The sequence below is a fragment of the Chelonia mydas genome, chromosome 5 (genome assembly GCF_015237465.2).
Source record: "Chelonia mydas isolate rCheMyd1 chromosome 5, rCheMyd1.pri.v2, whole genome shotgun sequence".
In the NCBI taxonomy this organism is placed as follows: domain Eukaryota; kingdom Metazoa; phylum Chordata; order Testudines; family Cheloniidae; genus Chelonia; species Chelonia mydas.
In genome coordinates, this window is record NC_051245.2 from 109,227,830 (window position 1) to 109,242,941 (window position 15,112).

General features: G+C 42.3%; 1 protein-coding gene across 4 annotated transcripts in view; it reads left to right on the forward strand.

Moving 5' to 3' along the window:
* Positions 1 to 8,241, forward strand: part of ACER2 (alkaline ceramidase 2) — a 40,155-nt gene extending 31,914 nt beyond the window's left edge. For all 4 annotated transcript variants that reach the window (XM_043546318.1, XM_037902043.2, XM_007061682.4 and 1 more), the window contains one exon: positions 82 to 8,241. In XM_043546318.1, coding sequence (XP_043402253.1) covers positions 82 to 268 — 187 coding nt within the window. In that variant the 3' untranslated portion in view covers positions 269 to 8,241. The remainder of the gene's footprint in view (positions 1 to 81) is intronic.
* The last annotated feature ends 6,871 nt before the right edge of the window (positions 8,242 to 15,112 follow it).

Genomic DNA, 15,112 nt, shown 5'->3' on the forward strand with positions numbered 1-15,112 from the left:
CTGAAAACTTGGTGATATATTTGACACCTTTACAGAAGCCACATTAATGTTTTTTTTTTCTTTGTTTTCCATTCTCCTCAGGCACATCCTCATTTGCCTTGCTGCTTACCTAGGCTGTGTCTGTTTTGCCTACTTTGATGCTGCCTCTGAGATCCCTGAACAGGGCCCTGTCATAAAGTTCTGGCCCAGTGAAAAATGGGCTTTCATTGGTGTCCCCTATGTCAGCCTCCTCTGCGCACACAAGAAATCACCTGTGAAGATTACATGAAATCAAGCACCTAGTGGAGGGGACAATCTATCTATTTTTTCATCACAGACTGTACTTAGGTAAAGGTAGTGGCTCGGGTTGTTTTTTCTGACTAATATGCATATGGCGTTCACAAGTGTTTTGTTAACACATGGTAAAATATGACCTTTCCTCACTTTTCTGGCGAGGAGGCTAGAAGGTTTATTGTGGTGCTCCTGAATATTTATCTTAGAACTCTGTATTGACACTGTTTGGATTTGTTTTGCACTCTGATGATATAATTCTTTCCAAATATCAAAGTTAAGGATATTTTTCAAGGTCGGCCAGAACAGCTGACTGTAAGAGACTGATTCTCTTTTCATGTTGGTTCTGCCAGAGCTCTATTTAGTGAAGGAACAGTGAGGGGGACAAAGGTGCCTTTAAGCCATCTTTGTTCCTCCTCTATTCTGTGCCCAGCTCCCAGTATACATTAGAGCAGTCCTGAGCGTGCTTTACTTTGCACCTGGATGCATTTAGCCATAAGTGGCCACGGTGGTATTCCAACTACATGTTTTTTATCACAGTCATGTCTCCACATGTGGACTGCAGAGGGGGTAGTGTAGAGCCATTGTGGCAGCTCTGCACTGCATGGGAAATTCCCCAGTAGCTAAATACTTTAGCAGAGCTGCAGAAGAGGGTGGTAACAAAGGAAAATGAGACCCGGAATTGTTACATTGGTGTAAAACAAGGGTAAGTGAGAAGAGGAACAGGCCTTAAATCCAAATAAGAAATTCAGGAACCCTAAATTCCTGATGTTTTCCTCAAACAGTTCAGAATGAAATGACGGTGTCTTTTGGCTAAATTATTTACCGGATGCTAATAATTATCAGCTCGTGTGGGGTGTAGTGGAACCTGGTAGCCACTACAGACTTATTTAAAAATACATATATTCCCAATAAGCATATGGAGATGGTTATAAAAATCCCCTTCTATCTCTGGGCTTTAATCTTTTTTCTCCAGATGTGGTAAAGTTTAAGGGTGAGACTTTCATAAGCATTTGATATTTGCCTAACTGCTCCCACAAAATTTTATGGGAGTTGTACCAATAACTTCAATGGGAGCAGTGTTCAGCCAATTTTGAAAATCCCACCCTAAACGATTAACACTAAAATTTGGATTAAACTATTAATAAATAAAACAAAACCCTATACTCCAAGTGCAGTTGGTGAGAGTTAGTTTCTGACTAATGCCTTTCAAGTAGAAATAAATGCAGTTGTATCCTAATGCCCTGGTAGTTGTATTTAGTAAAGGTAAATGACCACTTAAAACTGTATTTAGGGCCTGCATGTCCTTCCAGTAAGCAATGAAGTTTAAAACTTCAATGATTACATTCTTTGAAGGAATGTGTGGTATAATTTTTGCCATTTGTACCAACCTGTCTTGTAAAACAATAGGGACACCCCAAAGGGGTAGCATCTGAATCCAGTTTAGTTTTAAAGCTGCTGGTTGGTTTTTGACTCCTAGTTAGGGCTATGGTTGAAAGTCACTTGCACTGAAATCTTGCAGGCTGTTTTCACAAGTTTTTAGGACAAAATGATGCAAGGAAAGAGTCACTGATTTTCTGAGACTTCTGTCATCTTTAACTATTGAGATCAGCTGTTCTTATGAGAGTCTGGCTGCAACTGAACCAGGAGATAGGCGCATTACTGTTTGAGATCTAAATCAATACCAAAACCGTAGGGGTGGGGCTTCAAGGAATTGGATTTGAGGTTCTAGTTGTGGCTTGCCTCTCTAAAATATTTAACTTCTAAGCAATATCTTACTTTGTCACCAATACTAGGAGCCAATGTGATATAATCTCTACTGTAATATAGAAAGTTTCCCTCTGTTTAAAATACGTATTGCTACTTACAGTGATAAAAGATGATCCTTAGTTTTACAATATATATTTTGAAAAATCAAACTGAAGTGCTCATACAACATCAGTTTATTCCAGTTCGTTAAATATGCAAATATAATAATTGTTATAGCTGTAATAATTATGCTTTTCCAGTGAGCTGAAGTTTTTATTGCTTTACTTGGGATGAATTTGGGAGTTGTGACTGTTACCCAGTTTTGGTCCATATATAACTAGCCTCAGGGATATTTCTGTTTTTACCTTATTCTAACACCTAACACTTTAATTTGGATTAGTAGGAAGTGTGTTGTGTAGTTTTAGGAAGCAAGGCATGGTAACTTACGATGAGTGTTCCAGAGCTGTTTGGTGGAACTAACTCTTCAGTATCACGTACTGAGGGCCTGATTCTTGCTGTCTTATATCAGTGTTGGCTCCATTGGCTTCAGTAGAGTCACTTCTGACTTACACCAGTTAAGCGAGAGGAGAACCGGGTCCTGGAACTTTAAGCATCCTCTTACACTTGGCTGCTTTGGTCACAGAAATGAACTTTATAACAGTTTTTACTTGGGAATATGCTACTGAGAGATGAAAACCCAGATCCTCTGCTATGGAATGGTGCCGCTTGTGGAGCAGGGGCAAGGGAGGATGTGCAAAGATCTGCTCCCGCAATGCTGGTCTGGCTGTATGCTGGTCTGGTCCCCTGGTGTAGCTTAAGTCAGCCTCGAAGGATCAGCTGGGTGTAGAGAAGCCTCAACCAAACCCTGTATCCCAACAACAGGGAAGGGAAGGAGGGTGAAGGAGCCAGTACCTTGGCTCTACACCAGCAGAGGGTTCCCATATATGAGGCTGTACCTCCCTTGGTCAGCTATGCTAGACTTAGGGCCAAAATCTGCCTGTGGTGTATCATGAAGTGAATATTGCACACTGGAGGGTGTGATACAAATAGTCCTGTAGAAAAACATAGACCATTTCAGCCCAAATGCTGCTGAGTTCTTTACTACAGAAGTACAAAGGGAGGAAGCATCCCCAAAGTCTGAAGAAAGTGATATGTCACACTAGATTGATCAGCCCTTCTCATTTCAAGAGCCGCTATCTATGTGCCAGAATAAACACATTCCTTTATTTATTAGAACATGGTTCTAGAGGAAAGACAAATATAACATGGTATGAACCAAAACGTACTCTGCTCCAATGAACACGTTAGTTTAATTGGAAAAATCATGAGTGACTAAGGGGATGAAAAGACACGGCCTGATTCTCAACTGCCCTGCACCTTGTGTTGTTATTTCCACCAGTGCAAAGTGCTACCGAAACACTAGCATCAATGCAAAGTGCTACCATAACACTACTATCAATGACCACATGAGATACAGGGAAGTTGAGAATCAGACCCTCCCACACACTCTAAAACCATAAACTCTTTCCAAATCAATGACTCTTTCAATCTTCTTAAGTTACAGTGGGGTTTTTTCTCTCTCTCTCCTTGCAGTATATATCATTTAGGCTGAGGGGGGAAAAAAACCCTTTTAAGTGGGATCTGCAGCCAACTTTTTTTCACTTTAATGGTCCAATCCTATTCCCATTAAAATCCATGGCAGAACACTAATTGGTTTGCAGGAGCAGGGCCTTATTTCCCTATATTTCAGAAGTATAACAAAAACTAAGTAGAGGTGGGATACACACAGGTCCATATTTTCAACAGATCCTTTGATTTTTTTTGAGGGGGGGGTGCCCAATTTGAGGCACTTAGGGCTTGATTTTCAGAGGTGTTGGGTGCCCAGAGCACTAGATGAAATCAGTGAGAGCTGCAGAACCTCTGACAATTCACATGTTAGGGGTGAGGTTTTGTGTGGCCCCTCTAAGAAGTGCAGCAGATAACTCTGAATCTAGGGGGAGAGTGATTAAGGCAGCCTTAACCGTCTTTGCACTGTCCTGATCCTTGGCTGTTCCAGGGACTGAAACAGCCCCCAGAATAACTTAGATCCCCCCCAGGGCTATGTAAGTTATGTCAGACTCCTGGCACTGCCCTATGGGTAGGGCCTTACCAAATTCACGGTTCATTTTGGTCAATTTCATGGTCATAGGATTTTAAAAAACATAAATTTCATTATTTTAGCTATTTAAATCTGAAATTTCATGGTGTTGTAATTGTAGGGGTCCTGAAGGCAGCAGGGCAGAAGTAAGGATGACATGGTATGGTATTGCCACCCTTCTGCGCTGCTCCTGGTAGGGCGCTGCCTCCAGAGCTGGATGCCCGGACAACAGCTGCTGCTCTACAGCCGCCCAGCTCTGAAGGCAGCACAGAAGTAAGGGTGGCAGTACCGTGACCCCCTAAAATAACCTTGTGACCTCCCTGCAACTCCCTTTTGGGTCAGGACCCCCAGTTTGAGAAACGCTGGTCTCCCCTGTGAAATCTATATGTTATAGGGTAAAAGCACACAAAAGACCAGATTTCATGGGGAGAGACCAGATTTCACAATTCATGACACATTTTTCAGTGCCATGAATTTGGTAGGGCCCTAGCTAAGGGTCACAGCATTGCCTGGAATCTCCACAGTACTGCATGTCATGTCCCTGTCCTCCAATTCACCCCTCCCACTCCTGGACCCACCCTCAGTAGAATCCCTGTGTCAGGATTTGTGAGCGGATCCTCACAGGGCAGCCTTATGGATGTCTTGTGTAGTGCCTGCACTGGGGGAAACATCGCTTAGGAGGAACCGGGGCTTTCAAGCTTCTTTATGCCTGTCCAGTCCATTTTACTCAGTGTAAAGGGGCCAAAGTGGGGGTGAGGATTTCCCCGTAGGTGTGTCAATATGGGCACTCCAGACCTAGGGTTCACATTTTTCCAATAATGTGTAATAAAAACAAATACAAATCTGCTGTGGAACAAGAAGTAAAATGAGTGGTTTAGCAATATAAAGCGAAGATGCTGTCTCATACCAGCAGGCTTCGCACTAGCCTTTAGTTGATAACATAAACCACATTTGTTAACGTTGATTGGCGTTCAGATACAGAGTATTTAGTAGTACTCAAAATAACCATGAAAATGCAAATAATTGTGAACAGATCAGAATTATATGTAAAATGTATAGTACATTCCCATAAACTTGAAAAATAGGTGTTAAGCATTTGGCTTTTCTGAAATGTATTAAAGCCTGAATAGATAGAAATGACCATAAACACCACCCTCAATCCTTAATTAAATTCTGAATTCAGTAATTAGTGTTTTCCACCAATATGATTTTTCCTCAACATTCTAGGCCAGATCGTCAGCACTTCTTTGAGCAGCTTCAGCACGTAAAAAAGGGCCGTGAAGCCAACTTAACTAGTTACTTGGGGAATCCCTGGGTGATATAGAGCCAATGACAGCTGCATGCTTCTCATCTTTGCACCCCATCCCTAGGGAAAAGAGCATGGGGCCAGACAGTTACTGTACTCTGACTCTACCCAGGTGCTGGCATGGCCCCTTAAGGCTGTGAACTGCTGGGTACAACTTAGAGCAGCACTGAACATCTGAGCTGTTCTAAGTTGTGCTGTAGCTGGGTGTCTGAATAACACCAGGGAAGCACTAGGATCAGGAAGACTCAAAAGACTTGTGAATTCACATTTGCCCCTCTCACATCCCACTAGTCCTACACTAAGGCTAGCTCTGCCAGACAGGAGGATCAGGCCCTTTGTGTTAAAGTAGCCAGCAGCACATTTCTGCAACTGACCAAAGAATGGCACTGGACTTTAGCTTGATTCTCCTGCTAACTAGGGCCTCATTCTTCTTCAGATTATGTGCAATAACCTCTTTTTTTGTAAAGACGTGTTATATTTCCTTTCTGTGTGCTAGAATAAGATCCCCCCAACTTTGCTAAGAATTCTTACTGCTGGACAGAATTTGCCCAGGGACAAAAACAGGTGCACCAGCAGGTACTGGCTTTAGGAAACAATGTTTTCAGTATTACAGCTATTGGGTGGAATAGCAGATTTAAAGTATTTTTACTTCATCTTCTTTGTATAACTTTTCTATCTAAATTCATTCTCAGAGATAAGGGGCCAAATTCTGCAGCCCTTAATTGAGTCAGACTCCCACTGAAGTTAATTGGGAGTTCTGTAGCTACGCTTAAAGGAAACCTATAGATTCCAGGCATATGCTATCTTTTTTGGGAGTTTAAAGCCGGTAAGCAACTTGCTACTTTTCTGAATATTTTGGATCTTCTAGAATCTAAGAGTCAGATCGACCTGTGATCACCCCCATTCTCTTCAGTGGAGCTATGTTGATTTATACCAGCCGAGGATCTGGCCCTTCTCTCTTCTGGTCACTGTGGGAAACAAACAGTTTTTAAATTAAAATCTTTTGTACACAACCTGTTTGTTAGAGTTCATATAATAATGTTTGTTACTCTCTACCATACAATTGCTGTATCCCTTCCCTTCCTCAATAAAGTTAGTGAACACTCAGTTTGTAATACTTCTCAGATATTAAAATAGTTTTACTACCAGCTCTTCAACAGGATGGTGTTCACTTGCTGGAACTTATCATTTTTATATTACCTGATAAATCCCCAGTTCAGATAAGGTCTATTTAATACTGTGTACTAAACTGTTTTGTATATTGTAAGTCATTTTCAGCATTGTTTGTGAGACTCGTGATTGCTGAGGTTCACACTACTAGAAGTGATGAGAATAAATTCTACTCATGCTTTTTATTAAATAAAAAAAACCACTTCCAGTGTTTTAAGGGCAGGCTGTGAAATCCTGATCTCTAATCTCACTGTTCACTGGGAAGTAGTTTTTGTAAATGAGTGGCAATTGAGCACCTAGTTGTCTCAGAAGTGAATGAATGCATGTACATGTACTCTGTATGTTTTGTTAAACTAACCTCTGGCTTCTGTACTTGTAATATATGTTTATGCAAACAAAAACATTCCATTGATGTACAGAAGTCTATTGCAGAACTTACTGTGTAAGGAGGAATTCCACTCTAAATAAGTGCTCTCAGTCCACCTTTTTTAAATACTGACTTTTCAAAATGTAACTGTTGCACTTTAAACTCCTTATAAAATATTAAATTAATTTAATCTCTTCTGTCAAGGCCACATGGTTCTTTGCTTTGTTTTAATTGTGCATTGTGGCCTTATGAGCCATAGTGAAAACAGAGCTCTGTGAACTTCAAAGTAAAACTTTTACCTTTTTTCTGAACTAAGGCCCTGATTCAGGACAGCCCTATCCAGGAAAGCACTAAAGCTTTAAATATGTGCTTAGGTGCTTTCTTGAGCTGAGCCTAAGGTCCTTATCCTGCAGACGCTTAAGCACATGTGTGAATAATCTCTGGTGTGTAAAGTGACTTGAGTGCATGGGATTGGGGCCAAAGGGCCCAATCCGTTTCCCATGGGAGGTAAACTGGGCCTTGTGTTTTTAGATTCAGCTAGTGTACTGTAAGATTATTATAGTTAACTATTGTTTTTAAGATTGTTGTTCAGAATCTTGATCACTTTTGTAGGGGTGTGTACTTTATAAACAAAAATATTATTTTAAGGTATAACTATTTTAATATAAAGACTGTGTGTGTGTATGTATATAAATAAATACAACTTCCTTCATATAAAATTGTTAAGTCTTATGGACTTCAACGGGTCTGATTTTCAACCCCATGCTAGAGTAATTAACCACTGGAATAATTAACCAAGTGTCATGGTTGATTCTCCATCACTGACTATTTTTAAATCAAGATTGGATATTTGCAAAAAGATCTGCTTTAGGAATAATTTTGGGGAAGTTCTATGGTCTGTGTTATACAGGAGGTCAGAGTAGATTATCATCATCGTCCCTTCTGGCCTTGGAATTTATGTGCATTTACACAGAGGCATATGTGTGTCTACTTTTCACAGGCATGTCCTGGAGGTACACAGGCATGTCCCGGAGGTAAACAGCCTTTACACATACATGTTCTTTTAAATATCTGAACATGTGCACAAATGTACACCTACTGGGGACTGAAAATCAGACCTAGTGTCTCTAAAAGGGCAGTAAACGTAATACCTGTATTTTGTGTTTTACTTGAAGACTATGTATTGAAAGTTTACAGAAAGTGTGTAATTATTTTGCAATATTAAATTACCTTTAGAACAAATATTATTTGTATCTTTAAATTTCAGATGCTTATAATAATGTGAAGGATTGCATATTACAGTCAGCTATATTAATACAGGATGGTACAAGCTGTAGGGATAAGGTAAAGGGCAATGAAGAAGACTTTTACAAGTGTTTCAGGGGAGAGAGAAACATTAGATTGGAGGTAAGACCATTAACACATGGGGCTGGAGATTCCGTTACTGATTGATTGGCCTACTGGACTGATTTTGGTTTTTTATTCTTCTTTAAGAAAGTAAAGAAACATTATGTATAATTAGTGCTTTTGAGTAAAATAAAAAAAAAAGGTAGGCAAACGAATACTTAGAAAAATGAGTAGTGCACAAATCAGCAGTTCCAGCTGACTTGAACTCTTTGAGGCCAAAGAGAATCGGGAAAGTAGAATTTGGGGATTGAGCGGGGAAGCTTATGGTACTGATCTTCAAAACAGAAAATAAGCAGTTGTCACACAGTGTGTCTTACATAGTGAAATAATGGTCGTTCATTGGCTTTCTGTATCAACCTCCTTTCTGACCTTTTGTCTTAGAGACAGCCTCTCCTGTGGCTGCTCACAGGGTGACTGGACTTGGATGTTGGAACAGGGAGGCGCCCAGGTTGCTAGCACAAAGATGAACATCGATGTGTGTGTGTTGGGCGGGGGAGAGAGGGTTTGCTCTTCCCGTTGCTAGTTGTTAGTGTCAGATAGCTTCACAGGAGCTCCATGCTGTATGGCTGTTTGTTCAGGTCCAACCTGTGTCAGGAAGGGCTTAAGAAGATCCAACAGGAACATTTTGTCATAAGTGTTGGCAAGGCACCAAAATCTCAAGAGTCTCTTAAATAATCTGACCACTTCCTCTTCACTGTTCTATTTTTTTTTTTAAAACGTGCTGATGCTGTATGCAAAGAACATGGGGAAGTCCCTCTTCCCTTGTCTATGGCCTGTAGCATTCCATCCCAACTGGAACAGCATTCCACCCACCTTACAGCTGTCTTGCTGCCTATGGAGTCTAGATTCCACACACCACTTTTGACTGGAGCTGGTTAAATAATACAAGACATGACTTATAGATAAAAGCAGGCGATCCCATATAATTCACTCTTGTTTATTGTGTTTGCACTCACTTGCTGGCTATTTGCAAAAATGTGAGTAACTCAAAGAACTTTATGAATTTTTGCATGAAAGGTTATTCAACCAAGAATTTGTAAGATTTACATTATTATTTTAAGAGTTTCAGACATCCAGTCAGGATGCAAAAACATCTGATTTTTGGTGAACAATTGCATTACGTGGACAAGAAACAGTCAATATTGTTCTGTGAATAGGTAGGAATAAATCTATTTGTCAGAAATGGAATCCGTTCACAAACAGGAAAAAAGGGCTCTTTGCTGGATACCTTATTCACATTGTATAATTTCTACACTTCTGTGTAGATCTATGTATTTCCTTCTGTCTTGAAAAATACACAGAAACCTTTCGTGCGATAAGGGTTCGCAGAGCATCCTCTTCATAACAACTCTAGGTCTCTGCAAGCAAACATATAGTAAAACCTATGTGAAAACCACAGGCCTAGATGTTCCTATGTCACTCAGAGAGTGTTGCTGCAGTTGCTGGGTTGATTATAAACTACTCTGTCATACAAGGTTTCTGTCATATTTACAGATGTTTTTTCCACATCCCTTTGGCCAGGCAGCAGAATCTTCAACATTAATGGAGTATCTCAGAAGTGGACAATGGGAGAACATGAGCATCAGGTAATAAAAGATGTTATCTCTAACAAGAGAAAAATAGTGACACTTTATCCCACAGATTATAAACACACTTTACCTTTGGTTTTATGAACAACTAACTACTCTGAGGGAAATGATGTTGAATTATTTCACTCCCATTTTGAGGCTCAGACACATAGTACAAGTATGCACAGTGTGCCACATTGTACAGGTGTATACAACGGTGCACCTCTGAGTCATTGTTTACATTTATGTTTCCCTGCTTGGCCAAACAGCATCCACAGGGATCAGGTCTCTGGACTTGAGAAATTATTAAAATAATCAAAGGTGGTGTTGATATCTTATTCACTATTTATCTTACAGGAGCAGCTAGAATCCCAGTCATGGACCAGCACCCCATTGTGCGAGGTGCAGCACAAACAGAGAACAAAAAGGCAATCCCTGGGCTTACAAAAGTAAATCTAGGTAAGGGAATTTGTTTAAAATGTGATTTTTAAATATGATAGTTTGTGTCTCTCAAAAATCTAATCAGATATTTGCACCACAAGATGGCAATGTTGCACTAAATGCAAGCTGTGCATGAATACAGTTATTCACAACCCATAAGGGATTTCAAACTGATGTTGAAACATGCAGAGGAGAGCTGAGAAACTTAACATCTTTAATGAAATTAGCTAAGGAACCTCTTTACCTAAAAAAACCAAACAAACCAAAAAAAAGACGATGCTGGTTCATTTTCTACTTCAGTACTGACTATAAATTTACGGTATGTATAGAATGATTCCCAGTAGGGGATGACATGGTTTACAGAAACTATCCAGCATTGGAACATAGTGCTAAATGGGAAAATGCTGGATTGTTGTATTTGTTCTTTTTCCCTATGCTTGACGTTGGGAATGTTACCTGCTTTTTAACTACTATAGAGCCAGCAGATGGCGCTCAAGGGTAACAGAGCATTCCTGCATACATCTGTATAGAACTGACTTAAATAGCAAACAGATAACCCCACTTTCCACAGCCCTGTCCTACTACATCATCTTGACTTCCTTCTACCTATAATTCAGTGAGGCACATAAAATTCCTCCTAGGATGGTGTATTTTGCCCTATAGAATCCAGTTCTTGTGCTGTACTTGCTGTCATGGTCTTTACTGATCTCTCTCCTTTTCTCATCCTGTGAGTCTCCAGCTTTGTATGTTGACTCTGGTTTAACAAAAGATATATATTTTTACATCTGTCTCAACAGCCCCTCCACCCATTCCCTGTTTTCTCTCCTCTTTTTACTGGTAGGGGATGGCTTACTCTAAATATCAGGTTTAGAACATCTAGACTTTCAAAACTACAGACAGATATCCTGCCAAGGTCAAGTCAGACTCTTCCGGACCGATTATCTGCTGGCAGACATCTGCAAAGCTCCACTGACTTCAATGGAATGATGGCAATTTATATCAGCTGACGATTTGGCTGTTAGTATTTATCCTTGGGAAGCAGATACATTCAGTCCCATGCATTTTCAGAGGTGACCTTAAAGCAGTTCTGTGATTTATTGTGATCCTTGTTCTGTTGTTAAAGAATTGCAAATTCTGCCTCCTGCTGTGACTGATATCAGACAGGGAAAGGGGACTCAGGGGGAAGTGGCTGGGTCTGTGGACATCAATGCATTCATAATACTTTGGCAGGAGAGAGGCAGCAGGCGATGCTTGTGCGAACCTGTACACTTTCATTTATTACTGCCCCAGAGCTTTAATAATACGAGCACCAGGATAAGTATACCAGCTAATTTGCTTGCTCAGCAAGTTGTAATAAAGGTGTGACTCACAGGATCCAGGTGGGGCCTGTTTTTCAGCAGCATAGGAGTGCTGGAGTGAATCTGATCCATGGTGTTAAGGAGGCTGAGAAGCATAGATATAATGCATTCCACTCCAGAGCCAACAAATTAGTTGAAATGTTAATGAAACCACTGATGCAGTAACACATGATTTAACTTGACCATGTGTCCCTGTTTCCAGGTCAGTTTTACAAAATATGGTGCCTGTGCACAGCCCTAACCCTTCATTTGCACCACAACATGCATCCTAGTTTTTTCTACTTTTGAAACTCTTATCCCCTTTAACACAACAGAGCTCAGGCATATCTGTGACTCCACGGTCTCATTTCAAGTGCTGTCTGTAACAGGGTGGCCTGTCCTTTTAAGGGCCAGTCAGCCCTGTTCAGTTAGCCCTGCCACACCTGTGTTGTGTGCTGGATTTAGGAAGAGTAAAACCCATCAGTTGAGGGCTGACCGAGGAGAAAAACTGGCAGCCAGAGGCCTGGCTGTGACCGGCTAGAGCCCTTTGTAAGAGCATGGGCCTGGACTGGATGGATTGCTAAGCGCATTAGAACTCAGGTGAGAGTCAGACAGGCTGTTGCAGCTGGGAACTGTACGTTGAGCCTAGCAGGGCTGAAGTTTCCTCGGTGCCTGGCTTTTGGCGGGGTTTATCGAGAGGACTCCATTACTCTGGAAGGGGGGGCGGGGCACTCTCGGAAGTGGTGTGGCTGGAGGGCCAAGCCACTCCTACGGCTGGAGTAGGCCAAAGACTGCTGGGGGCAAACTAAGGCAGAGCACAGCAGTGCTAGGTCTTGCAGTAAGGGGGTGCTCTCAGGCTATGGTTCTAGTAACACCACCAAAACTCAAGGTTTTGTTGAAATGGCTTCAGTCTCCATTTTGAAACAAATTATGCCCCAACTGTGCAGGCCAGCCTGGGTTGGCAAAGTGTCGCTGGAAGTGGTTTTTAAGGTTGGCTCTTGAGGAGCATTTCACTACACTGCCAATTCAATAGCACAGGCAGGGCATTAGATAGGTGCTGTCATAGAGTTCAGGACCCAGATTTAGGACTTCTTTAACAATGGTTTACAGAACCAAACTTAGAAACAAGTGCTGTTTTTTAGAAACAGGCCATTTTCATGTAATAAGTCCACTGCCGTCGTCTTCACAGCCCAAGCAGAGCAGCAATGTGCGACTGCATGAACGCTCCAGACGGTGAAAGTGACTCCTCAGCTTTCAGGTCTGAGCTGTGTGAAACACCGAGAGGGGACAAAAATACCCGAGGCCCAATCCTCAAGACACTCATTCATGCCTGACTTTACTGACCTGACTAAGCCCATTGACTTCCTTGGGAATTACTCACATGAGTAACTTTACTCTCAAGCTTGTTTGCAGCAATGGGATCCTTAATGGGTTATTCATGAGTAAGGCCCCAGTTCTGCCAAGGCTTATGAATATGTTTAACTTTATGCAGTGTGTCAATGGGATTACTCGCAGTGAGTACCCCTCTGCATGGGTGAAAGTTCTGGCTGGATTGGGGTCTTAAGTAAAAAATAGGCCTAAATTTCAATCATGGCAACCTAAATCTATATTTAGGCAGCTGAAGTACCTGATTGTCAAAAGTACAATGTATCCACCAGCCCCATTGAAGTCTAAGGGAGCTGAGGGTTCTCGGTAGCTACCCCTGCTCTGTCTAACATGTAAAATATTTAGAATCCACAATATCCTTTTTTTTTTTTCTTTACTAAGAAAAATGTCTAATCAGCTGGGGTTGGGTTGTGCACTAATGCAGCTGTGTGGGGAGTCAGATGGGGCAAGGTTCCCTCCTCTACTTACAGGGACACATTATAGCTACAGGTATGGGAGTGAAGGGGCTGCACAGCAAATATAATCCCCAACCCCAGCAGCAAGTGGGCAGGGAGGAGGTTCCATTCCCCAGCGAAAAGAGCTGTGGGGAAACTCTGTCAACCCACCAATGCAGAGAACCCCCTCATGATGTGACCCACCGTTTCGGCAGTTCTGCCTAACTCCCTTCCTCAGAGCTCAGTGGTCTGGTATGGTGAGGACTTGAGCCTCCAAGTCAGGCAATGCTGTATTTCCACCCCTTCTGGGGTAGGGACATTCGAAACAAGTAATGTCCAACGGAATAATGGTGACTAACATTTTCCACCCCACCTGGGCTCCTCTTCACACTCACTCCTCTTCCAGAAAAGCTGCTCCCACCAGGGCTGCTTCCCTGGAGTCCTTGCTCCTTTTTCAAGGCTCAGCACATGAGTCAACACCACTCTTGTAGCTTTCCCACAATTTTCCTTCTGCCTGGCTCCACAAAGAAGGAACTGCAATCCACCTCTCTCCCGGGTCTCCTTCCTTTTAATTCCTCCCTGGGCCTGATCAATGTCTCAAGGGAAAGCTAACAGAGCTCTCCAGCTCTAGTTAACTCCTTCTCGGTCAGTGGGGGTGGAGGTATGCCACACTCTGAAAACTATAACTTAAGCACAGTGCCTCTTGGGACTCCCTCTGGGTGGCATAGCATAGTAAGGTCCTGATTCACTGCACACGGGCACAGTGTCCCGCTGAATTCAGTGAGGCTCTATGTGGGCATATAACATTGCAGGATTGGGTCCTAAACTCCTCCTTAGCATGAGTAAGGGAGACAGAATCAGGCCCATGCTAATTATATCAATTAATGCAAGGGGTGAAAGTAACTTAAGGGACTTACCGGTATGCAGGGCCGGGGTCCTGAGTGGCGGGGGGGCCTCAACCAGAAGTGGGGGACCTCAGGCTGAAGGGGAAGGGCCTTTAAATCCCCAGGCCCTTTACATTGCCGCTGCTGCCCTGGGGCTCCGGCAGCAATTTAAAGGGCCCGGAGCTCCAGCTGTGGTAGCAGCAGCCGGGGCCCTTTAAATCACTGCCGGAACCCTGGGGCTCCCAGCTACCGCCGCCACCCCAGGGCTCTGGCAGTGGGGCTCTGGCGGCAATTTAAAGGGCCAGGGTCTCTGGCCGCTGCCAGGAGCCCAGGGCCCTTTTAAATTACCACCCTGGGGAAGCTGCCCCCTGCTGGTACCGTCGGCTGTGTATCAGCTCTTGCCAGTACGCCATACCAGCTTACTTTCACCTCTGGTTCATGCAAGATTTTTTTTTTTATATTTTGAAAGTATCACAAATACATAGTTTGAAATGTAACTGAAGAAAAACTGGAATTCCTTGAGGAGTGAGTGAGTGTGTGTTAACATGTCATTTCATTCTGTTCCCAGGTCCTAAATATTTCCAGTCCTTTTAAAATGACATTCTCTATTTGACCCATAGTCCATCAGTCCATGTTTCCTGCTTGGATACAGAGAC